Here is a 24,358-nt window from a genome sequence, read left to right as displayed (position 1 = left end):
ATTTTAACAGGCCTTTTGACAAACACACAGCACTGCTACTTCTCCATATTTCATTCCTATCAGGCCCACAGAAACTACTCAGGGCTGCATTTACCTTCTTCAAGCAGGGAGGCAGATGCAGAAGTCTCGCCATGCTTATTACGAATAACAATAGTATATTCTCCAGCATCATCGGCAAAAGTCATCGAAATCACCAGTCTGCACTCCCCAGTTTGCTTGTTGTAACTCACTTTGTATCTAGAAATGAACATACATAAAATTCAGTCACAAATAACGCTGTGTGAATAACCCTCATTTCGATCCGTGGTATGAAATTCAATGATCTTAAATATGTGACTAAGCTCCATATAGAAAATAAGATTGCTGATAATTGAGGAAAATGCACAGACATGAGTAATGAGGGTGAAACAACTTAAAATTTTCATTGTAAATAAGGTTCATATATTCTTTGAAATTAAAAAATGAATATAATGCTACTAGAATCAGCCATATGGGAAGGGCTTTGGTGCTTAATGTTAGCAAATGATGAGGTCAGTTAAACACTTGGATATTCCTCTTTGTTCATTATTTTGCTCCCATGTGAAGATCAAATGAATAATCAAAATAATAAGTTCCTTTAAACACTTCAATAGTAAGCCTCTGGTATGCTATATTTTTTTTCTTACTAAGATAGAACAGCTACAGTTTTTGATTTGTTATTAAGTTGCAGAAAATTCAAAGCTAAATTTTACATCCAATTATAGCAAATTTATTAGCATAGATGTTCATACATAACTCACTTCCTTCTTCACTACAGGACTCTTATTCTTTTATCTTTTAGTGACTTAATTATTATACATTTTTATTGAACGCTGTCTTGGGTACTTTCTAGAACACATGTGCGTAAACATCCACATTTTCTCTATTTCACCAGCACTATACACGAATCAAACTAGAATCCAGAAAACAGTATATCTTTATCCATTTTTAGCACATAGCTTTGTTTCTCAGTAAGACTTTGTGCAAAAATGTAAAAATCCCTCAAAATATCCTCTGAAGTTTCCATAATGAGGGCGCTTACATTGGGGGTTGGGGGTTAAGCCTATTTCTCTGTAGGCTTCATATACATATCATACAAATCACAAGAACTGCCAGTCGGCCATCAAAATACCTGTATCCCGTGGTTAGAGGGACACCAGATTTTTTCCAGTAGACGTGGGGCTTTGGATTGCCTCCAACTTGACATTCAAACACAATGCTCCCACCTTCCACCAGTTTCTGGACCACTGGTTTTGTAATAAAGAAAGGAGCGGCAGGTTCTCCGGGCTCTGCTTGTTCCTCTGTGATGCTAGTATCCGTCATTACCACATCTCTTGACTCTACAAAGCTGGAAAAAGAATTCCCTTCATATTAGCTTCTGGGGTTGCAATCTGCCAACGGGACAGGAAAAAAAATTCAAAACTGTACTAGAACAAAAGCCAAAGAATGTTTTACCGTTTCTCTTCGGTGGTCAATTTCTCAGTCACGGTTGTTTCCTTTTCAAATTCTTCTGATGCTAGAAGAACAAACAAGTTTCTCATCTAAGTCAGGCATTTAGTCCATTTTGTTAGTGACCTCTGCTTAGCACGATAGTTAAGTTGGCCCCCTAGTCTCCCCCCACTTCCCAAAGGCGCCACCGTTACAAGGTGCGCAGAAACCGTCCCGTGCAAGGAAGTGTCAGCTGAGAGCGATGGCACGTACGCAAGGGCAGTTGGGAGTGTGGCCACCAACCTTGCACAGCTAGATAGCAGGATGTGCTGACGGTCCCAGCCTCGTTCACAGCACTGCAGGTAAATCGTCCACTGTCTTCCGCGAAGGCTTCGCGAATCATAAGACGAGCAATTCCACTCTGGAAGGTTATCTGGAAATCAATGGAACTTTCTATTTGGTAGTCTTCTCTGTACCATGTCACTTTGGGGGATGGGTATCCAGAGATGTGGCACTCCAAGGTGACGGATTCACCTTCTATAACAGTCACATTTTTTAAGCCCTGAAGAGAGAAGAAAAAGGAAATACAGATAAAATGTGGATAGCCATTAATCATCTCTATGGGTTTTGAGAAGCAGAGGGGTTTGAATTTGCACATTCTTAAGGCCATGAAATATCCTTTTAAAGGTCAAGACTCTAGAAATATTAGTAAAGGGACTCCTTGGAAATTGAATATTCCTAAGTCGAAATAAATGTCAAAGGCTTCCAAGTTCCTAAGGCAGAACCGTATTAACACCATATGATGGGGCAACTTTGTACCTATTGTCACATAGTTAAACCCTAACAGAACTTGAAGGCTCAGAAGCAAATGTTGCCACTTCAACAAAGCTTTCCCTTGGGGCAGCCCGGGTGGCTCAGCGATTTAGTGCCGCCTTCAGCCCAGGGCGTGATCCTGGAGACCTGGGACAGAGCCCCACGTCGGGCTCCCTGCATGGAGCCTGCCTCTCCCTCTGCCTGTGTGTGTGTGTGTCTCTCATGAATGAATAAATGAATGAATAAATGAATAAAATACAAAAGCTTTCCCTGTTATTCCCAAGTAGAAGTGCTCTCTCCTTCCCCTGCTGAGGTCCTTATCACCTTCCATATAATGCTTATCGCCTTCTGTCTGAATGCTTTTCTCTGAAGCTAAGGCAAAGCTATCAAAGAGGGTTAGATTGGTCGTTAGAGCTCCATCACTCTCCCAATAAGGCCTTAAACCTCATCGAAACTCCTTAAGTCCACTGACGGTCGCCACACACAGTTCCCCTTTTCCTCGCCAGTTAGTGTATTGTCCTACAACCAGCATTTGTGAACCCACTGAGGCCATTCGAGACACTGATCCTTGCGTACATTAAAGCTACGTGACCAGACAGGCGGCAACTTCGTTACTCACCGAGACCAAGGTTGGTGGAGTAACCGGGATTTCAACGGGTGCCGGTACTCTCGCCGTTTCTGTTACCTGCAGGGTTTACAGAGGACGTTACGAAATGCCCGTGGAGTGAGGGGCAATCTCATCAACTCGTAGCACATGCAACATTACAAAAATAACTCGAGGAAAAAGAGCTCTGATCCCCGCCAGACTCAAAAGAATGAAGTCTGAACGTGGTAAAGGAGAGGCAGGAGGCCCGGCCGAGCACGTCTGTGGCAGAAAGCGGCCGTGGGCCGGGCCCGCTCGACAGCAATGCATCAAGGAACAACGAGCCATGCGGTGACTGACCTTGGCTTCGTGCTCGCGGCGTACTGTGAAGCGCTCTTCATGGACGGTGGCACCGGTGATGCTCACCCCCACCTCCTTTTTCACTTCAATGCCAGCTTGGCTCTTGTAAGTGTCCGGCGTGTCGGCGAAGGGGAACTGCGGGGAAGGGGTGGCTTCTGCTCTCACTCGAGCCTCAGCAGGCTTCACCGTAGGTGCCTTCACCGACTTGGTGATCTTCTGAGCAGAAGATGCTGCTGACAACTCTTTCTGTAACGTGGCGATAGCACTACCGGCTATCGATGCCTGAATGCAAACGAGGCAGTCTGGGTCAGGCTTCAGAAGCGCCCCCACCATCATTCGCTCCGTGGTGGGTCTGAGTCTGTTTCTAGATGGTCTGTCCTCCTAGGCCCTCACTACCACTCTCAGGATTAGGGAAGAGTCCGTTAGAGACAAACCACTCACAAAGTTCACGGTCATTCCCACCAGTTTGCAAAAGACTTTTTTTTTTCTTTTTTTTTTTTTTTTTTGCAAAATGCATTTGAAAATGCCTGTCTTCAAGAGTTGTAGTTAGAGCTCCTTATTTTATGCCCTTATCAGAAAGGGATGCAGGGTCTTCTAAAGCTCAGTCATGACTTTTCACTTAACCATCCGAAAAATAACTACTGTGGGAATTTCAAAATCAAGAAATTATGAAAACATTTGGGAAATTTCTAAGAACTATTTAAAAATAGCGTGGTAAAGTTTCAGCCTCAAATCTGTGCGGAAGGTAAAAATGGAGACATTCAGAAAAATATTTTGAAGACTTTCCCACTCTTTTTATTCTGCCATTGTCTATGGTTATTTATTTATTTATTTTTTGTCTATGGTTATTCGATTTCAATCGTAATTTGGGACTATTCCAAATATAGGTATTAAATGTACTTTTCACTTCTTTGAAGGCACACAGGATTTGCACTCTTTGTCTTAGATGTGTATAAGAAGGACAGCGTCCAATCTGAAGGGTTATTATGTGCTGTCAACTTGCTAATGTTTAATGTATTAACTTGCCCCTGACCACATAGCTAATAAGAGGCAGAGCTAGGACACTCACCCAGCCTGTGTGACTCCACCATCCAACCCAACTACCACATGTACTATCTCTCCACCTTGTTGTACTGAGTATATCGTTATATGATTTTTCCATGTCTGACTTATCATTGATACATAGTCACAGCCTGAAAAGTCTCACAGCAGAAGGAAAACTAAACCGTGCAATACACCATCTTTTTACAAAATGTGAAACAGAGAGAAAGCTGTATGGAGCTGTGTCTTCTCAGAGGTGTACGACAACCACTAGCCTGCTGGGCAAATTTCAGAAGCCAGACTCCTGGGGCTTCAGAGTCCACCCTGAATGCGAACAGACATCACCAGAGAGAGGCCCACACTGGCCTACACCGAAGACACTGTGTACACCACACATTAGGTACTTATTTTCTTCGAGCCAGATGTCTCTTTGTCAGGCTCTTTAACTGCTTACCTCATATCCATGTTCTGTCTTAGGGACGGAAATTTTTGAAACAGTAAAGTGAGGGCTTGCTGTGCGGGGGCGTTTATCCACATGGACTAATCTTTCAGTTGTTATATCTGTAGTTTTCTTGATCTGCAATGAAAAGAGACTCAGTGATGCCACTGTTCACTGGATGACCGCCAACAGCTAAGCTTGTTTGCCCCATGGATAGGGTGAAATCCAGCGGGTAGAGACCCACCTGTGATGAAATGTGCATTCCCATTTGATCAGTAGTTGTGATATGAGTCTCAGAAGGAGCCTGGATCACTCTAGGCTTGACTGCTTTAGGGACAACGTGGGGTTCTGAGGCTGGACGCTGGGGATGCTCAGCTACCTTTGTGGCAGAAATGTGCTCCTTGTAGCCATACTCCAAAGTGGTCTGCTGAGCGTATGATTCTCTAGGAGGCCCGGGCTCCCTGGGCTCTCTGACACGGGCCTGGTCTACTGCAGCGACAACTGTTGCTACAGCTTCTGCCTTTTTCCCAACGTCCACCTGGAGATAAGGTTTCCAGAATTAACACACAGCAATGTCAAAGTCAAGCTGAGACATCTCCTCCGCGGATAGTCACCAAGAACAGACAAATGCCTAAAGGTGTCGTAGGCAGATGGCACCCGTGTTATATGGCTCTGTTAATGTCTCCAGAAATGTGGCTCACAAGACGCATTTAGGAACTTAATATTTCATTGATGATTATAATGTAATGGACAGCTAGTTAGATACACTCTCTATATACCTGCTTAATTAGACTAGACATTAAATCACACACACACACACCACATGGGACAACACAGTACATACATAAAATAGGAAGGAGATTTTGAGTTTTTCTAGGATTTTGTCGAGGCAGTTAATTAGCACTCGGGAAATCAGAACCCTGGGGCTGTTTATCTTCATTGATTATTTTTATTATCCTGTCAATCACTTAGTCTAGTGTTGCTGCAATGACAGCAATGATAAAAAATATACTCAAAACCATCCTAGACCTATCCAGAAAAATCAGCTGCTACAGAGTTGTACAGTTACATGCAAATCTGAGATAATGTGGAAGCTCATGAAATCATAGTGAGCATATTAATTTTATGATTATCTAGGGATAAGAATTTTTAATCTATTAGAAAGTGTCTTTCTTACAAAACCTGAATGAAGAGATTCTGATTAAAATGAAAGTGTTAATCATATTTGGAGTCAAGAGAACAACCTTCCACAGCGAAGTTCAATTTACTTTCATTATTACTGGGAGGTAAAGCAAAGGAAAAAGCAGAAATGTTGTTTTCTCATTTCCATGAATCTGATTAACATAAATGAAAACACAGTCTGCAAAGGTGTTTCTCTTTTAAAGAAAGCAAACTAGCTGATGTGGCTTCCAAATTATGAGTCTATGCAAGACTTGGAAATAGCACATCCTAAAAAATCACATCACCATGTCCATCGGTGCTCTTTAAAAGTAATGCTGGAATATTTTATTAATGCCCAGTTTTCTCTTCTGCTGCTGTGAATGGAACCTAGATCATATCTGAAATGCCTTTCAAGGATGCTACCTATATATCTGTTAAAATTGTCCTCTGAATCATTTAAGATACGAATGAGGGTTTTTTCTGAGATGAAATTGGGCTTCAATTCAGTGCTTCCTTCCAGTAAGCCACAAACAATCTAATCTTCCTTGAGGGATTGCAAATGCCGATTTCACTTTACCATTCATCTTAGAAGAAACTGTAAAATATACATGAGGCTTAATTAAGTTTGTTCATCTGTTTTTCTTTTTTAAAAACATATAGGCTATTAGTTGATTTGAATTTTACAGATATTTTAAAATGTTACCCATCTTTACAGATAACACAAATATATATGTTTAATGCATACTATATGTATTTAATGTAGACCAAAGATTCAAATGAGATGTAATGTAAATGCAATCATTCAACAAGCCAAATAATATGAATTAAGTATACATAGACTTTTAATATATATGTAAAGGCTGATATACCATTCTCTCTCTTTCTATATATATACATATACGTGCATATGTATATTAACACATATTACTTTGCTTGTAGAATGATTGTATGACATTATATCTCATTTGAATCTTTCAACCAGCCTGTGAGTTAAGCAGGTTGAGCTTTAAGTTTTATTTACCTTAACAATGAGAAAACCTAGGCCCACAGAAATTAGTTGCCAACTAAAATGTACAAATATACAAATCTTGTTCTTAATTTAGAACTTATGTAAAAAAAAGTATTTTAATCATGGGTAGAATATTTCAAACTGAAGAAGCATCTATGTATTTTTTCCTGAGTTAATACATATCAAGTTCCTATCCATATGCCATTTGGTGGACAGCCACAGGTACGTCCTCTTGGCTGGCACCATTTTTTATTTTTTTATTTCTTAGTGGATTCACATCTCTCAGTTTTAGAACCTGGATCAGCAGGAAGAAGAATTGGAGAAGGAGAACCCAATTCAGACCAGTTAAATGCTGAGAATTAATTTAGGAGATGCAAACGAGAGGGTTATTTAATCTGGCTTTTCATGACTAGAAACACTAACAGTTGCACTGGAGGAGTTGGATGGGGTCTCATCGCTAATGCTTGTTGTCTACTTCCACAATTACATGGAACTCTAGAGCACAATGACTCATGCTGGATAAAAAGTTATGGGTGCTGATGATGAAATGGGATGAAGCCATGCTTTTCACCTTCACGGCATCAGTTTTCATCTCCTCATGAGAAAGATGGATCTGTTCCTGCTTAATAGCAAGTTCTTCTCTAGTCCTTGGCAGTATGGCTAGGTCAGTAGATTTTGCGGTGGTAACTACTACTTTGGGTGCAGATATTTTCTCAGCTTCCATTCTTAGCTAATTTTTAACAACAAAAATAAGACAGTCAAACTGATGTGATTCAGAACACACAGCAACCATTTAAATATAATCACTGATGAAGTATGGTACATGTTGGAATTTCTGTCACCAAAGAGATTTCAGAAAGGCTGATGTGCCATTCAATATCAGACTTGCGTAAAGGCTTAGAAAGTTGATCTTAAATCCCGCCTTAGGAAAAAAACCCAAAGATGCAGAGATAGAAAACAACACTAAGAAAAATACAGACAGGACTCAGCCACGACGCTAAAGAAATTTAGTTGCTAATTTCCAAATACTCTATTGACAGTAAGGAATAAAATTAGGTTAATAGCTTATTTGGGGTAAATAACAGAGTCACAGTAAGTTGGTTAAACCATGGAGATTTCATAACTATAAGCAGATGCTACAAATAAACTTTTTCATGGCTTATGTATATCCTGGTTGGGTGGTTTCTTCTCTAGATTTTAATACTGCTCCTTGTGTAGCTGTAGCAGAAGTTATTATGGCGGGCACTGTAATTTTCTCATTTAGTTTTTATAGAATGAACAAAAGAAAGATAAACTTTCACTTGAAAAGAATTATGAGTAATTTCCTGAAATAAGTCCACACTTTGTGATGTAACATATTAAATTTATGACCCCTCAAAGCATACATCATTGTGACAGTAAGATTCATCATTTACTTTTACTTTTTTTCTTGAATCTTTATGGAATATCTTAAAATCAGCCTGCATGCAATTTCAATCATCAACTCCCAGAGAACTTCTAGATGTTAATAATTTTTTTTAAAAAGGAAAATAGTGAAGAAATCAGTGGGGAGAGGCACATGTAGTTATATTAACAATAATACTTGGTTTTTTAGTTTCTAATCATTTAATCATCTAAAAAAGAAATGAGGTTAATAGTGTCTCATACATAAGAAATTCTGAGATTGGGATTAATGTATTATACAAGAGGGGGACTGCACACTTGGAATAGCGAGCATCACCTTTCCATGAGTAACTTGAATTTGTTCTTGTCTAGTAGCCATTCCTTCTCTAGTTCTCAATATTGTTTCTTGTTCTTGGGCTTTAGCAGTAGCAACTGCTATTGTAGACAAGGCAGTTTTCTCAGCTTCCTTTCTCATCTGATTATTACAGTAAAATCAAAGTTGAAGTTGCACAGGGCTTTACACACATGGTATAACCCCTCCCACCCTCCTAGTATGGATGCAGGATGAAGTTATTCCGGGTTAACTATACAAAAGAAGTTACTTGGCACTGTCGGCATATACTGAGTGGGAATTACAAAACTTAGAAAGGTTAACTTAAAAAAAGAAAGAAAGAAAAAAAAAAACTCCAGATGATTCCATGTATTACTTTTTAAAAATCAGGCTAACAATGCTCATCTTCATGCAAAGAATAATGGTGGGCTAAAATGAATCACAAACATTACAGATGGATGAAAATCAAATGTGGAGATAAAATTAATGGTAAGCAGTCACACATTCACCATTTTCGTTTTAGTCTGGGATTCAAAAAGGAAAATACAGACTAATAATTCATAGCACATCATAGTTAATGGTTTACTAGAAATTAGTTTAAAGATGAACTTTCGAAAAAAAAAAAGATGAACTTTCACATCTCAAATATGTGTATTCACCTTTTCCTGAGTTATTTGAACTTGCTCTCTTTTGGTAGTGATGCCTTCTCTAGTTCTTGATACTAAATCTTGTTCTTTGACTTTGGGAGTGGCAACTATGACTTTAGGGACCACTGTTTTTCTAGTTTCTTTCATCATCTGGTCATATGATAAAAAGAAAGGTGAGAAAATGGTCATTAAATTTCATACAGCCTCCAATAAAAGAAACTTAAGTCAAAACTGAGAAAGGAAGCAAATTTCTTTCTGTTCATGGACACTTTAATCACACTTAAACATATCATATGAGTTGCTTTGATCGTCTGTACTGTTTCATTGTTAACAGTATCAGAATCAGTGCAATCTAAGAGAAAAATGTGGAATCAGCCACATAAGAATAAAGGATGCACTTCTCTTTCTCACATTATTATTATAATCCATGGGAAATTCCAGCACAGCCATAATCAACAAATACTTTTGCATTTTATCAATTGACTCGACAACTGGAGTCTACTGCAATAGGAAGATATTAAAGTGAAGTATGATACCATGTTAGTAACAATCCAAAGAAAGTTTGAAAGTTAGGAATGAAAAGTGGCAGTGAAAGCTGGAGAGGTGGCAAAGGGTTCGTGAGAGATTTTGAGGGAGTTTTCTATTTGAGTTATAAAAAGAAGAGGTGAAAAAGTGATGAGTGAGACCCATGATGAATGTGTAGGCAGCTTGCAAATGACACGATGAAGAGTGAATTGCACAGCAGCAGGAAATCATCACCTTTTCCTGAGTTACGTGCATTTGATCATGTGTGGCAATTTCTTCTTGAGCTCCCAGCATTGTTTCTAGTTTTGTGGGCTCTGCAGTGGCAGCTACCACCACGGACGCAGCAGCTATCACAGCTTTCTGTATTATCTGATTTTCAGAGTAAAATAAAGGTTTGAGATTCAAAAAGGCACAAAAGAAATGGCAAGATACCCTTGCAACATTCAGAAGAATGCAATGTTCAGTGGTCAGTGAGAAAGTAGCACGCTTCTATTTCATGGGCCAACGCTTTATGTTTAAAACATAGACTTGGGTTTTCCTGAGGAATAGGCTTCATTTCTGTCCACCTGCTCCTTAGTCAATTGTCCTAGAAACTGAAAAATCTCATCTTTGAGACACGTTGATATATGAGGACACCCGGGGAGTGGCCACTGGCTGGCAAATGGCTGGAAAACTCTAGTCGGGCTGAACTTGCCAGTAGCTGGCATTGCCATGGCCACAGGGTTTCTATGCCCTTATCAGGCCAAGTAGGGTACGCGGACATTCAAGGTCTCTCACTCACTCTGAGGAGAAGGGAATTCATTCACTAGCCCGTGGCCAGCCTTCACAGAGTGCATAGTGTTCTCAGCTAGACCTTTTAATAAAGTACCTCCAGGATCAGCAGAGAACAGGAGGTCAAGATAGGTAAGTGCAGGCACTCTCCCGAACAAGAAAAAGTTAGAAAATAGATGCCTCTCGCCTGACACTTCAAGACTGGGTGTCACACATGGAAGACAAGGGGATTTTGGTGACACCGAGATTGGTCGCATGTGGCTCTACAGCACAAAAGCAGCAAACACTTCTAGGTCACTGTTTGTCAATCAGGAATTAGGACATTTTCTTGAAGTACTGGTGTTTCCTATAATGTCCAGCATTTCCTCACTTTCCCATGATATCTACTTGGAGTGTTCACGGCTGGTGTGTGTGTGTGTGTGTGTGTGTGTGTGTGTGTGTGTGCATTTGTCTTACAACCTAAATGACTGAGGGCTCAGCCTATGCATTAAAAAACTGTACTGGAGGAAATATCTTATCTACCCAATTGAATGGGCTGATATCTATCTTCCAATTAAATATGCTCTAGAAACATCATAGATGTGCCCCCAAAGCATTCCGATACACAATCTCCCCAAAACTGATCAACTGAGTGAAAAATTGTGCAATGAACACAGAATTTCCACCGTGAAAGAGTTTCAGAGGAACAACGAAACAGAAACAACAGATAGACACAAAAGTCTCCTGCACGTAAAGGTTCTGGTAACAGGGTACACACAGCTGGCTAGAGGGTGTTCTGTGTCAACGAACTACAGCATATTTACAAAATTGGACTTACTGTTTCTTGAGTTACTTGTTTTTGTTCTTGTTTTGTAGTAATTTGTCCAGAAACTCTAGTTTCTTGCTCTTTGGCTTTAGCTGCAGAAATTATTACTTTTGGTACAAATGCTTTTTCAGTTTCTTTTCTTATCTGAAATCAATGATAAGAACAAACTCTTATTGTCTCCTGATCTCTAGTGGAAGTGACATAATGTTTATTAAATATAACCAAGTCAGAATTTGAAGAAAGAAGTAAAATCTTTTTTTTTTTCTGGCAATATCACTAAATAAATCATCTCATTTTCCTTAATAGAACCATGCTCTTTCTCTGTCTAAACCATAATTCATGCAGCTCAGGGAAAAAGAAAAGTTGGGTTCAACACTGTTTAATTGAACTGGAGTATTGCCATCTTCTTTGGAAAGACTTCCAATTTTCATAAATGGATAGATGGGCAACACTATTCTACGCCACTCCTGTCATCTAAAGGTGATCTTAGAGAATAGGATATTAGAATGGAAGACCTTAGAAGTAATTTGTCTGACCCTTTACTTTTATGTAAGAGAAATCAAGTATGGCCAATTTACAATCTGCACTTATATGATATTTTTGCTTCGGAAATTTTCCTAATGATGATGGCTTGGAATATCAAGACTTACTTTACTAAAATTGAGACATTATGAGGAGGAAAGTTTTGTGCCCATCCCAGGCAAAATGTTTCTCAAATCCTTAACTCTCTGAAGGAGGCTGTTTGGATCTGGATGCCTAAGGTATATGTGTAGGGGCGGGGGGGGGAATGGAGCGGGGAGCAGTTTTCCCCCATTTGCCTCTTTCCCGTTCTCAGACGTCATCTCTGACATTAAGGATCTTGAGTTTTAAAAAAGACTTGAAAGTTCATCTTCTCAAACCACCCAGCTGATTGGCTCCACTGGCCAAAAGCCTTACCAACTGGCCTTATCTAATTTGTCCCTGAATGCCTCCAATCATGATTGTCCTCTTGACTTTTTGGGGGGTCATATGACCTACAAAACCCACTGCTGTCCGTTCCACTTCTATATTCAGAGGTTCTCCAAAGGGCTCAGGGAGCTGTTGTCACGTAATCTTCAAAGCTGTGTGTGCCCACTGTCCTCCTCTGTTCCTCCTCTACAGCTACTTTTCCTGGTTTTACCTCACTTGGGGTCACATATTTAGTTAGCGCACCTTCACAGCAACAGAGATGAAACCCGCTGTTTGTGTTCAGAGAGGTCCCCCTTTGTCTACACAAGCAAAGCACTCGGGGACTCTAAGGGACCTTGGAATCTGGTACCCAAGAATGAACACACAGATCCAAGGGGATTTTAATAGTGTGATAATAGTGTGATTTTGCCCCAGAAACAAAACCCTTCATGGTAAACACGGATTACATGTGCTCACACCGGGAAACAACAGAAGTAATTTCACGTCAAAACCCATTTTCACCTGTTCATGAGTTACGTGCACCTGCTCTTGTTTTGTTGTAATTACTTCTCTGGTTCTGGATTTTAATTCTTGTTCCTTGGTTTTGTCGGCGGCCACTACTACTTTAGTTACAGCCGTCTTCTTCTCTGCCTCTTTTTTAATCTAAAATTTCAGAGGGGAAAGGAAGGAAATCGTTTCATGCACCTTATATAAAAGTTCCAATAATAAATCAGGATGAAGACATAAATGTCACACGAGAGAGGATCAGGAGGAAAGCCGGAGTGATTCTAAACTATATAAAAAAAAAATCTTTTCAAAAATGAGGTGGGAAATTATCTTGGATTTATAACACTCCTCAGCCATGAATCAAGTGTCACATTTGTTTTGAGGAAAGTAAAAGCAAAGGTCTTTGGGGGAAGCTTGGAGAAAGGTAATGTCTGCCCTGCAATCACGGGCCCCCACCGACACCCCCGGCTCTCGGAGCAGCTGAGCTCTGGACTGAGCTGGAACCGCGAGGAATGCACGTGCAACCTCTTGCACAGCCGACTCTCCTGGCCGCCCTTTGCACACACACCCCGCCCTGACCCAGGACCGCTGTGACACACACACCCACACCCGCCCCAGGACCACGGTGGTACTTGAACTCCTCTGACCTCCTGTGTCTACTTTCTCAAGCTTAACTCTTGCCTGTCGACCTGTCTGACCCAGATGGGACCCTCGGGTCCTCCGGATCTCCCACCGCCTTGGGACCTCGGGACACTTAGGCTCGGAAGGCCTCAGAAGCCTGGGCCCTGTGGCGCGCACCTGTTCCTGAGCAGGTTGGACGTGCACAGCAGTCGTGGTTGTCCTCTGGGCAGCCTGCTCTACAGCGCTGGTGACCGGTTCTCGCACTCTGGCCATGTCCACAGCAGCAACGACGGTCGCGACAGCTGCGCTTTTGTCAGTTTCTTGTCTCACCTGGATTGGAGAGGCCGAGTCCTCACAGCCGCCCGGCAGCCTGGGGACAGCGCGCGGCCTCGGGCACCGCCAAAGCCTTCCTCCCCGGGCAGGAGGGTCTCGCGGGGCGGGACCAAGATCTGACCCCCGGTTCGCGCAGCACCCACCCCACGGCACCCACTGTGCTGCACAGATGCCGCGGCACCCACCTCGCAGCACCCAGGACCCCGCAGCACCCACCCCGTGGCACTCACCCCGCGGCCCCGACTCCGCAGCACTGAGGACCCCGCAGCATCCACCTCGCTGCACAGACGCCGCAGCACCCACCTTGCAGCACCCAGGACCCCGCAGCACCCACCCCACTGCACGGACTCCGCAGCACCCATCCCGTAGCCCCCACCCACAGCACCCAGGACCCCACAGCCCCCACCCCGCAGCCCCTGGGACCCCGCAGCCTCTGGAACCCCACAGCCCCCAGGACCCCGCAGCCCCGACCCCGCAGCACCCACCTTGCTGCACAGACACTGCAGCACCCACGTCTCAGCACCCAGGACCCCACAGCACCCGCCCTGCGGCACCAACCCCGCAGCACCCAGGACTCCGCAGCCCCCACCTCACGGCACCCACCTCGCAGCACCCAGGACCCTGCAGTCCCCACCTCACAGCACCCAGGACCCCACAGCACCCACCCTGCGGCACCAACCCCGCAGCACCCAGGACCCCGCAGCACCCACCTTGCTGCACAGACGCTGAAGCACCCATGTCTCAGCACCCAGGACCCCACAGTCCCCACCTCACAGCACCCAGGACCCCACAGCACCCACCCTGCGGCGCCGACCCCGTAGCGCCCAGGACCCCGCAGCCCCCACCCCGCGGCACCCGGGACCCCGCGGCACCCACCCCCTAGCACCGAGGACCCTGCAGCCCCGACCCCGGCACCGACCCCGCAGCCCCGACCCCGCAGCCCCCGTACCTCCACGGCCCCTGCGGCCCCCGCGGCGCGGCTCACGGTCACTTGCTCCTGCACCCCGAACCTCCCTTCCCATCTCTCCTCCGTCCGGATCTGGGTGGCGCTCGTCACCGTGGTCTCTCTCATCTCGGCCTCCGACGAGGCCACAAAGCCCTCCTGCTTCCAAGGCGGAGGCACCTCGGGCCCCGGGGTCACGCCGGGCGCCTGGGTCTTGCGGACCAGCAGCGGGGACTTGACGGACCTGATGGGGGACGTGGAGATCCTCCCCGCCGGGGACACGGATCTGAAAACCAGACGGCAGAGGTCACGGGGGAGAAGCACCTGGGACTCCTGTGCAGGGGGTCGGCGGCTGAAGGCCGCAGGGGGCATCTGGAGGCCCCGGAGGCAGAGCTTCCAACCCTGTGCCCCGGATCGTGGAAAGGAACTTGCTGTAAATCTTTTTTTTTTTTTTTTTTATTTATTCATGAGACACAGAGAGAGAGAGAGAGAGGCAGAGACCCAGGGAGAGGGAGAAGCAGGCTCCATGCTGGGAGCCCGACGTGGGCCTCGATCCCGGGACCCCAGGACCAGGCCCTGGGCTGAAGGCAGGTGCTAACCCCACCGGGCGGCCCTCTAAATCTTGGTCTAACCTGCTGTCACTGCAGGAGACTCGGCCTGAATCCTAAGCTGAATTTTGTGCCCTGCCCCACCTTCCACCAATTAAAAAAGTCAAGACAGTAAGAAGGTCTTAAAAGACAGCAACAGAGCCCAATGGCCAGCGCCTAGTCAGAGCTGGAGACGTCTGGCAGGGAGGGCGCGAGACCTTCCTTGGAATCCAAGGGCCTGTGCAACTCCGGGCTAAGGAAGGGACACGATTCTCCTTTTCCTGGAGGCCCTCACAGCTTTCCCCAGGCCCCCAGGCCCTGGGAACCCCCGGCCGCAGGAAGCTTTCCTGGGCCTCTCGCAGAGCTTGTTTGGGGGTGTGGGCTGTGCCCTGGTCATCATGTTGGGAACTGCTCTTTTTAATTTCCTCTGTGATTACCCTCACCCTCATTATGTTGTACTCTGGACTTCTTTTAATAGCCATACAGTTACTATGGCAACTGGCTATTTTGAAATCCAAGCATTCCACAGTTTTCCTATTAAATTGATAAAGCGCTTCATCTAAAATAGTTTTCATTGCTTTTCGTGTGTATCCCAAGCGCCACAGCATCATCTGAAGACTCTGGGTGCTAAATCCTAACATTTATGGCAAAAAAAAAAAAAAAAGAAAAAAGACAGTCCCTGATCTACACCAATAATTCTAGGAGTTGGCCGATTATTTTAAGTGAACAATTTCCCTGATTTCATTCTTGATCAGTTCGTAATCAATTTTCCCCTCTAGATGGCAGTATTGCCTTATCCCTGAGTGAAACTGCTGCCTATGGGAAAACCGTGATAAATGTAGTAGCGTTAACTTAGGCTGATCATAAATGAAAGGACTCTTCTAATTAAGGTTCAAGGTACCACTGGTATCTGCTCTAAACGACAGAGTAACTTAATAATACGCTCCACCGTAGCCAGCTTCATGAAGAAACGTTTGTGTTCTTGAAGAAGGGGTTTTGGGTGAAAAAAAAAAATCAATTTACATTTTATAAATGGAGTCGTAATCAAGTGAAGGGAAATCTAGGGGAACATGCCTCTATTTTAAAAAGGGGCTGCCTTAGAAATATAACAAAGAAATAGAACATTATTCTAAATCTAGGTAGGGTCTACACCAACTGAGGAAAAGCAGGGTGACGTGTACTTCCAAGTTGCAACCTGTGCCTTACTACTCTTGCTGTTCATCATAAAGTGGGTTTATCTCAAAAAGAGTTAAAGACATGATTAGCATGACATGAGTGATTAGCAGCAGGCTGCAGGTAAGCCCATAACTGTGAAAAATCAATGTAATTTGAGTCATTAGAGGAAAGTGCTTATTTTTGCTCTTACAATAAAGCATAATCACCTGGGCACAGCTAGATCCATGTACCTTATTCAAAAAAATGTGTTTGCCTTACCCTATGACTAAAATCAAGATTAAACCATTAGACATTTCAGGAAGTAGTCTATCTTGGATAGCCATTATTTTCTCCACAAATTGCTATTTTTATTTCTTATTTTAAAGCAAATTTCAGGGACTAAGTAATGGGGATTGTTATTAATGAACTGCCAGCACTGCTAAGACGGTCAAAATGCTCCACAGAATCAGGGAAGCTCTATAATTTTAAATGACCCTTAGGCTTGGATTAAAAATACAGTGGGGTTGTTATCTCCCCAGAAATCACATTTGGCCCGTCTGGTGATTTCATGGTGTGCAAACTTGGAGCTAGTCTAAGAACACTTTGTTTGATAGATAGACATGTTTTTAAAACAGAACTTTTGGGTTCAAGTCTTCCTTCCTATTACTGTTTGCCGGTACCTTTAATTTTCATAGTGGTCAATATAATAAAAATTAGAAAATATCAAGCATGTTTTGTATATTTATTGGACATTTCCTTACATTGCCTCTTGTGTGAAATGCTTGTCTTCTGTTCCTTTTTCCCCCCCATTTGTGTTGCTTATCTTTTTCTTTAAAAATTTGTGAAATAAAAATAAAAATAAAAATTAATTTGTGGAAGTTTTTTAAAATACATTTGCTACTTAGTTCTTTGTTATAAATGTTGGCAAACATTTCCCCCCAGACCTACTGTTGGCATTTGCTTCTTTATGGGGTCTTATGGAACATCCGTGTATACAGTCGGGGAAGCTATGCAGTGTTTTTAGGCTTCTACCATTCATATTGTAGCCATCGTATATTTGATATAATACTTTTATGGCAGGAGTAATGAAATATCTTGAGGAAGAAGCGCTTTTAAAATCTTTTTACAAATGCACTGTTTGATTTAGCCATGACCTTATTTTCGCCATATAGATTTTTTTATTTTTATGTAGTTGAATCTCTAAATCTATTTTGAAAAGCTCTCCCTACAAGTGTTTTCCCAAGTATTCTCATTTTTTTTTTTTTAGTTTTTTCTTTTTAATTTAGCTTTTTTAGTCAGGATGAGATTTATTTTGTAAATGGAGGTAGAGGTTTATATTTGGTTTCTTCCAAAAGGATAGCTAATTGGGCCAGTATTCTTTGTCGAGTAAAATAATCTTTCTCCCACTGAACTGAAAGGTCATTTTGATTAAAAATGGAATCTACTGGATACTTGAATCTATTTCTAGATGCCCTGTTCTGCTTCTCTAATGTATTTTTTTTTAAGATCTTATTTATTTATTCATGAGAGATGGAGCGGGGCAGAGACACAGGCAGAGGGAGAAGCAGGCTCCCTGCGGGAAGCCCGATGTGAAACTCGATCCCAGGACCCCAAGATCTCTACTCAAGCCAAAGGCAGACACTCAACCACTGAGCCACCCAGGCGTCCCTCTAATGTATTTTCTATCCACTTACTAATATGACAGTGTTTTAATTTCAGTAAACTTAAATTTGAATTTTTTTTTAGGTCAACTCTCTGCTTATTATTCTCCTCTCAAAATTTTTCTTGGCAGGGGAACTTTCCCTACACTAAAAACAATCACATAAATTGATTAGGAAACACTATTCTTGTATACTCCAAATTTTGTACATTTTTCATTTCATCATATTATAAACCTCAGCAGGTTAAGCCACATTCCAAAGTTTCAAATTTGCTATAGGTGATTTATACTTGGTTATAGAATTTCTGAGCCCTGATGATAGACACTCACTTTCTAAAATATAAAATACCTGCATATTAACTAAGCATGGAAACCCATTTTAGGGGCACCTGGGTGGCTCAGTGGTTGAGTGTCTCCCTTCAGTTCAGATTGTGATCCCAGGGGAGTCCCGCATTGGGCTCCCCGCAGGGAGCCTGCTCCTCCCTCTGCCTGTGTATCTGCCTCTCTCTCTCTCTCTCTCTCTCTCTCTCTCAAATAAATAAAATCTTAAAAAAAACCACTCATTTTATTTTCTATGGAAAATGATATAAGGATATGCAAAACATGTAGAAGGTTTTACTTCTTATCAGAAAATAATTATACAAATGCTCTTATGCTCCATTTACAAAGCATCTTCAACTGATTATCTCACTGAATCCTCACAACACACCCTGGGGTCATTCTTATGGTGATTTTCTTTAATGTACAAATGGTATGACGGAGACCCTAGGCAAATTATTTACCTCCTTTAGCTCCACTCACCTATCTCTAAAATTGGGGATGATAATTCTTAAAGGTTGCTGTGACTGTTTAAGGAGGTAATATATGTAGAATGCCAATCCGATGTCTAAGACAAAGCGATCAATACAGGATAGCGTCTATTTTATCGTCACAATTATTTCCCTAAGTCTCACTGTGAGCAAATGGTCCAGCTGATGGGACATAAGGCTTCCAACGCTAAATTCTCTTCTATTTCACTGCTTTCTGTTGGCCCCTAAGGCAGACATTTGTTAAACGAAATGCAGAGAGGAATTCAGAAGTAGAGTTTATGAACATCCTCCGATTTACCTGTAGACAGTGAGGATTTGTGAAAAATCATACTCAGGGCCCTTTGGCTTTACTGCATTTATCATATGCTATGTTTTTTATTGCTCCCTTCTATTTTTCTTACTGGATGAAACCTAACTTAAGAATGCAAAGTGGCAAAAAAAAATTAAATTAAAATAAAAATAAAAAAAAAAAAAGAATGCAAAGCAGCTTGCTCTCCTTGCAAAAGGCTTTTTACCTGACTGGAGAAGGGGTCGGGGCCCGCACGTGGCGGACGGGCGACGGGGAGTGTCGTATGGGCGATGGGGACTGCTGGCGGGCCAGCTGTGCTTTGGCCGCGGCCGACGGCGGCGTCGGGGACCTGGACTTGGGCTTGGGAGGTATCCTGGGAGGGGTCTTATGTGGCAGCTGTTGCCCAGTGGCACCATCCAGGACCATCTCAACTGTTGCGATTGATCTGGCATCAAAGTGGGCTTCAATCTTCTGGAAAAGACGAAAACAAGGCCCATGTGGAGGAGGAGAAGCTGGTGAAGCAACGATCTGAAGGGTCGGAAAACCAAGTACAGCAAAATACCTTTTCAATTCGGGTTTGTCTTGTTTCTGAAATCTGAGCAGTCGAAACAATGGTTTTTGTCTTCTTAGCGGGTACGACGTCCTCACCTGTGGGAAGGGGGGCCGGGTGTTTGGGGGAGGCAGGGTGGGCCCACTTCTAGAGAGACCATGTCAGTTCTGACCACAAAGCTGATAACATTTTCTAGCTGTCCCGGTGGAGGAAAATGCAAAAAGTTTTCGATTATGTGTTCAGTTAAATTAGGTTCTAAGAGAGAGTATGTTCATTATGGGATAAGATTCACCTAGAACCATTTTTTTTTTTAATCCATTATTGGCCAATAATTTGAAAACAGAGTTGGCTTTTTTCTTAGAGGACTCCATTGAAATACTTTCCAGTTTCTAATGGGCTAAGAAGCACCGAGGTCTTCAGTGCTCCTGAGCTCCTGCCTGGAACCCCAGACCCTTTGCTCTTTCAGGGAGTTGGCGAGCCAGCTTCGGTCCCAGCCCCCGGCATCCCCGAGGCCTCCGAGGGAGGCAGCAGGACCTCGGCACCCACTCTGTCCCCCTCAGTAGCCTCTCCTGGTCTCCCAGCTGCACCTTGAACCCGCACGTACCTTGAACCAGCAATTCGGCCGTTGAAGTAGCTCTTCCCACGCTATTGGTGGCATTTACCGAATAGGTCCCAGAGTCTTCGGGGTATGCTTCTGCAATCACTAGGCTGTAGAGGTCGCCTTCTTGGGAAATTTGAAAATCAAGGGAGCTCTGGATTTCTGCTCCGTCCCGGTAGAACTTCACCACAGGTGTAGGGATTCCGGTCACTCTCACTTGGAGTCGAACTTGGCTTCCTTGTCTCACGGTCATGCTCTGCAGTCGTTGTACAAAGTTGGGTGGTGCGGTCTCTGCTGCAGGGGGGATGGCAGGCAAGTCAGAACTGCCACCCTGGGTACTCCCCAAGGGGTATTTCTAAACAATCCCAAGCTCTGTTTCCCAAATGAGGCGATGACTCCTGGAACCAACCACCCTTGACTGTCCTTGAGGCCCGTTCATGTGTGATAGCAAGAAAGGAGCCAGAAGATGGCAGCAGGCCATCCTGTCACTACCTTTATTTTATTTGCTTTGTTTGGTTTGGTGATTGTAGGCCATCACCTTTTTTTTTTTTTTTTTTTTTTTTTTTTTTTTTTTTTAAAGAAAAAGCCTAGATCTGCTTATAACATTTTTAGAGAATCCTTCAGACATTTCCTCCCAACCTCACATCTAGAACCATCTTAACCTGGGAAAATAATTTGGCATGTATTCAGTAAGTTGAATTAAAACGAATTCTGACGGTTGGTTGATAAGTGGACCCGTGACTTACAGAATCATTATTAACTCTTAGTGTTAAAAACCCTAAACAGTCTCCAAACTGATCAGTGGTCAAATAACCCAAATATTTACTTGCATTTAAAATCAAAACACTGACATGGTTTAATGTTAGTTATGCTACAGAAAGGGGACTTCTTTGGTTCATTATGCTGAAAGAAACTTTTTAGGAATGTGAAGAGACAATGGGATTAATTTTGACATGTTTTCGAGTAATAACCCGTCACCCCTGTGAGTTTTCCATGTCTGAATTTTCTGGACATATGTTCAAGTTCACACGTGATGCTCCCAGATGCATCCACAACAGCCCTATCCTTGAACAGTGCTGGTGGCGGAGTGTATTGGCTAGTCATACATCGGCTCACGTAGCTCGATATGCAGGCACTGGTTGTCACGTGGCAAGTACCACAATGTTCTGTGGATCAACGTCTTACCAGGGAGTGAAGGATGGAAGGAAACGGCAGAGATTGGTGGCGACTTCTCGGAGGAAGTGGTCATGGATTTGCCTTTGTCTGTGTATGTCCATGGTGTAGTATTTTTAGAAATGGAGAGTAAGTAAAAAGAGTGATTGAACGATACAGGTAAGAGCAGTGTTTCTTAAATGGGTGGTCTGTGGGGCACTGACATCGGAATCACCCAGGAGCTTGTTAAGGTGCAAGTTCCTGGTGATGCACCTGTCTCCTTGTAGGGCTTTATTGACAAGGCCCCAAGCCTTTCCACTTGCTCAGAAGCAGGGTTTTTAATATTCCCTTAATATAATCCCTTAATATACTTTTGAGTGTTTACGATGTGTATAGAGGAAACATTCTCAGCCCCTTTTGTGCTGTATTTTGAGAGGAGAATTAAATTTTACATGGCAAACAACTTTGCTACCAGTTCAGCCTCCGGGAGGCCCGTCTCTAGATTTCAGCCTCATCTACTCTTTCCTCAGTAGCTCTTCCTGGACCTTCTTGCCCAGGGGCTGCAGAGGCCTGGGGCAGAGGACGGGCAGGTCCCCCCCAGCCTACCTGTCACGAGAAGCTCAGCAGTACTAGTCGCTTGTCCAGATCCATTGGTGGCTCTCAGGGAGTATCGTCCACTGTTGGCTTGAGTCACGGCGGGGATCGTCAGTCTAGCGCGGCCTTCGCTAAAGGAGATCTGCACGCCGGGCAGAGTGGACGTGGAAATTGCCTGGCCATCCCTAAACCAGCTCACCTCAGGAACTGGGAAACCTGGAGCACAAACACAATCCATCTTTATGGCGGAATGGGGCACTGCTAAATCCCCCACTCTGTCCCACCAGGTCCACTGCCTTGTCCTGACCCCGAGTGGAAGGCCATCCAAGGCTAAGGAAAACGGGACGGCCACATGACAAGGGGTCCACCGGCCGACACCTAGGGAGGTCAGTGGGTTCGGGTGGAGGCCAACACTTTCATTTAATAGGAAACAGGCCAGAGGGGGCTCGGTGACTCTCCAAGGCTCCTCTGCTAGCTGGGCACACAGAAGACTAGAATTTCTACCTCCTGCCTTCCCGTCCCAGGTTCTCCTTGATGCAATTTAACAGACATGGTTAAAATCATAGAAGGGATTTAGAAAAGCATAGAATGCCAAAGAAACTTCGAAATAAAAAGCGACCACTGTCCTCTTCAAAAACAAGAGCCAAAGTGGCCAAGGATTAAGAGTGCTGCCCAGCAAGCCCAAGAGGACACCCATCTGCATCCCTCCTCTGTGGCTGCAGGGACACCGTGTCTTTGAACTCGCCTGCCTTTCAAATGTGTACTCAGTAGAAATGCCACTGAGCAGAGAGAGAAGCGGGTTCTCCCAGAACAAGACACAAGCCAGACCTCGTTTTACAGAGCAACTTGTAGAGCTGGAGTTGCAGGTAGAAAAGGCTAATTCTCTTCAATCACCATAAATTATGGAGCTAAGGGGACTCCTGGGTGGCTCAGCAGTTGAGCACCTGCCTTCGGCTCAGGGCGTGATCCCAGGGTCCCAGGATCGAGTCTCCACATGGGACTCCCTGCAGGGAGCCTGCTTCTCCCTCTGCCTGTGTCTCTGCCTCTCTCTGTGTGTCTCTCATGAATAAGTAAATAAAATCTTTAAAAAAAAATCATGGAGCTAAGAACTACATGTACGTGGTTTGATATTTTAAGTATATTAAAATTCTGTACATTGAGAAGGCTTGAAGCAAATTCAGAACAGGGTTTATTTTATATTAAAACTGAGGAAGTAAAGAGAACCAAGAGAATACTTATTTTCTTGTCCTTACATTAACCCACCTCCCACCATGGCCAAGTAAAGAGTTTGAGTAATTCATGAATGTCAGATATTTTCAGTGGTGTTTTCTTAAGACTTTATAGGCACATAATGTGAAGGAACAAGAAGCTACGAAGAAGCAAGGCTCCAGGACTCTGCAAATAGGCCAAACTCCCACTGAAGCCAACTGTGTTCTGCACAGTTCAAAAGTTACCGAGCATCACAAGATACTTAAGTGTATTATTGAAAAGTCAACGTCTCTCATGTGTGAAAAGAATGGAATCGGTCTCTACCTGCATATACAATAGACAACGAAGAATGATTATATGATATCTGTGCAATGTGAAGGTCTTATCCAGTTAGGAATAAGATGGGCACATAAAATAAAAAATGAAAGGAGAAAGGAAGAAGAAATCTTATTTTACATCTTTATTAGAAGCCAAAAACTTTTAAAAAGTTACAGTGCAAAAAAAAAAAAAAAAAAAAGGCGGGGGGGGGGGTGGACAGTGCACCATGGAGGTGCTAGCTTGATGTTCAATTAACCTATGCCAATTTAAATGACAGTTGTAATACTGCAGGTGGAGACAATATGGATTAAATAATTTAGAGATTATTTACAATATAGTTTGTAGCTTATCCCCATTTTTAGTAAGTCTTAGAAATCATGCATTTTTTTTTTGAGCCGCTTCTAAACTGAGTTATGAAGAAGGGGAAAAAAACCCAGAACTTTCTTCTAAATAAAAATCTAAGATCAATATTTGTTTCTCTTTAATAAAGACCAGGGTGGCATATATTATTTTTTGTTGTCATTTCCAAAGATTGGAAAATCTTCTAATTCACTAGAACCACTTAATAAAGATTGAAAATACAAGAATAAAATAATTGGGAGTTAGTGCAACGCTGACAGTTTTCTGCTTCGTAAAAAAGTCCCTGATTTTGTTATTTCCCATTCTCGGGCACGGGGAGCAGTCAGCCCCGGCCTCCTTGTCCCGCGGCAGCGTGTCTGACCCCTACTGGGCTTGGGTTCTTGGCTTCCAGTCTGGCTCTGCAGCTGAACCCAAATATAGAATGACCAAATT

At 43.3% G+C, this 24,358-nt stretch overlaps 1 protein-coding gene across 2 annotated transcripts in view; it reads right to left on the bottom strand.

Annotated features, from left to right (window-relative positions):
* The window catches only part of TTN (titin), a 274,035-nt gene that overhangs the window by 246,352 nt on the left and 3,325 nt on the right, over window positions 1–24,358 (bottom strand). For both annotated transcript variants that reach the window (XM_072811094.1, XM_072811093.1), the window contains exons 3-21: window positions 22,052–22,255; window positions 20,300–20,587; window positions 19,708–19,793; window positions 19,372–19,616; window positions 14,652–14,931; window positions 13,547–13,699; window positions 12,764–12,904; window positions 11,327–11,458; window positions 9,973–10,107; window positions 9,226–9,363; window positions 8,573–8,710; window positions 4,927–5,220; window positions 4,698–4,820; window positions 3,203–3,484; window positions 2,879–2,944; window positions 1,750–2,008; window positions 1,474–1,534; window positions 1,151–1,366; window positions 95–237 (exon numbers count right to left, since the gene is read on the bottom strand). In XM_072811094.1, the coding sequence (XP_072667195.1) occupies window positions 95–237; window positions 1,151–1,366; window positions 1,474–1,534; window positions 1,750–2,008; window positions 2,879–2,944; window positions 3,203–3,484; window positions 4,698–4,820; window positions 4,927–5,220; window positions 8,573–8,710; window positions 9,226–9,363; window positions 9,973–10,107; window positions 11,327–11,458; window positions 12,764–12,904; window positions 13,547–13,699; window positions 14,652–14,931; window positions 19,372–19,616; window positions 19,708–19,793; window positions 20,300–20,587; window positions 22,052–22,255 (3,384 nt within the window). The remainder of the gene's footprint in view (window positions 1–94; window positions 238–1,150; window positions 1,367–1,473; window positions 1,535–1,749; window positions 2,009–2,878; window positions 2,945–3,202; window positions 3,485–4,697; window positions 4,821–4,926; window positions 5,221–8,572; window positions 8,711–9,225; window positions 9,364–9,972; window positions 10,108–11,326; window positions 11,459–12,763; window positions 12,905–13,546; window positions 13,700–14,651; window positions 14,932–19,371; window positions 19,617–19,707; window positions 19,794–20,299; window positions 20,588–22,051; window positions 22,256–24,358) is intronic.

The sequence above is a fragment of the Canis lupus genome, chromosome 34 (assembly GCF_048164855.1).
Source record: "Canis lupus baileyi chromosome 34, mCanLup2.hap1, whole genome shotgun sequence".
Classification (NCBI taxonomy): domain Eukaryota; kingdom Metazoa; phylum Chordata; class Mammalia; order Carnivora; family Canidae; genus Canis; species Canis lupus.
Note: the sequence above shows the minus strand (reverse complement) of the source record. Positions and strands in the feature narration are given on the sequence as shown.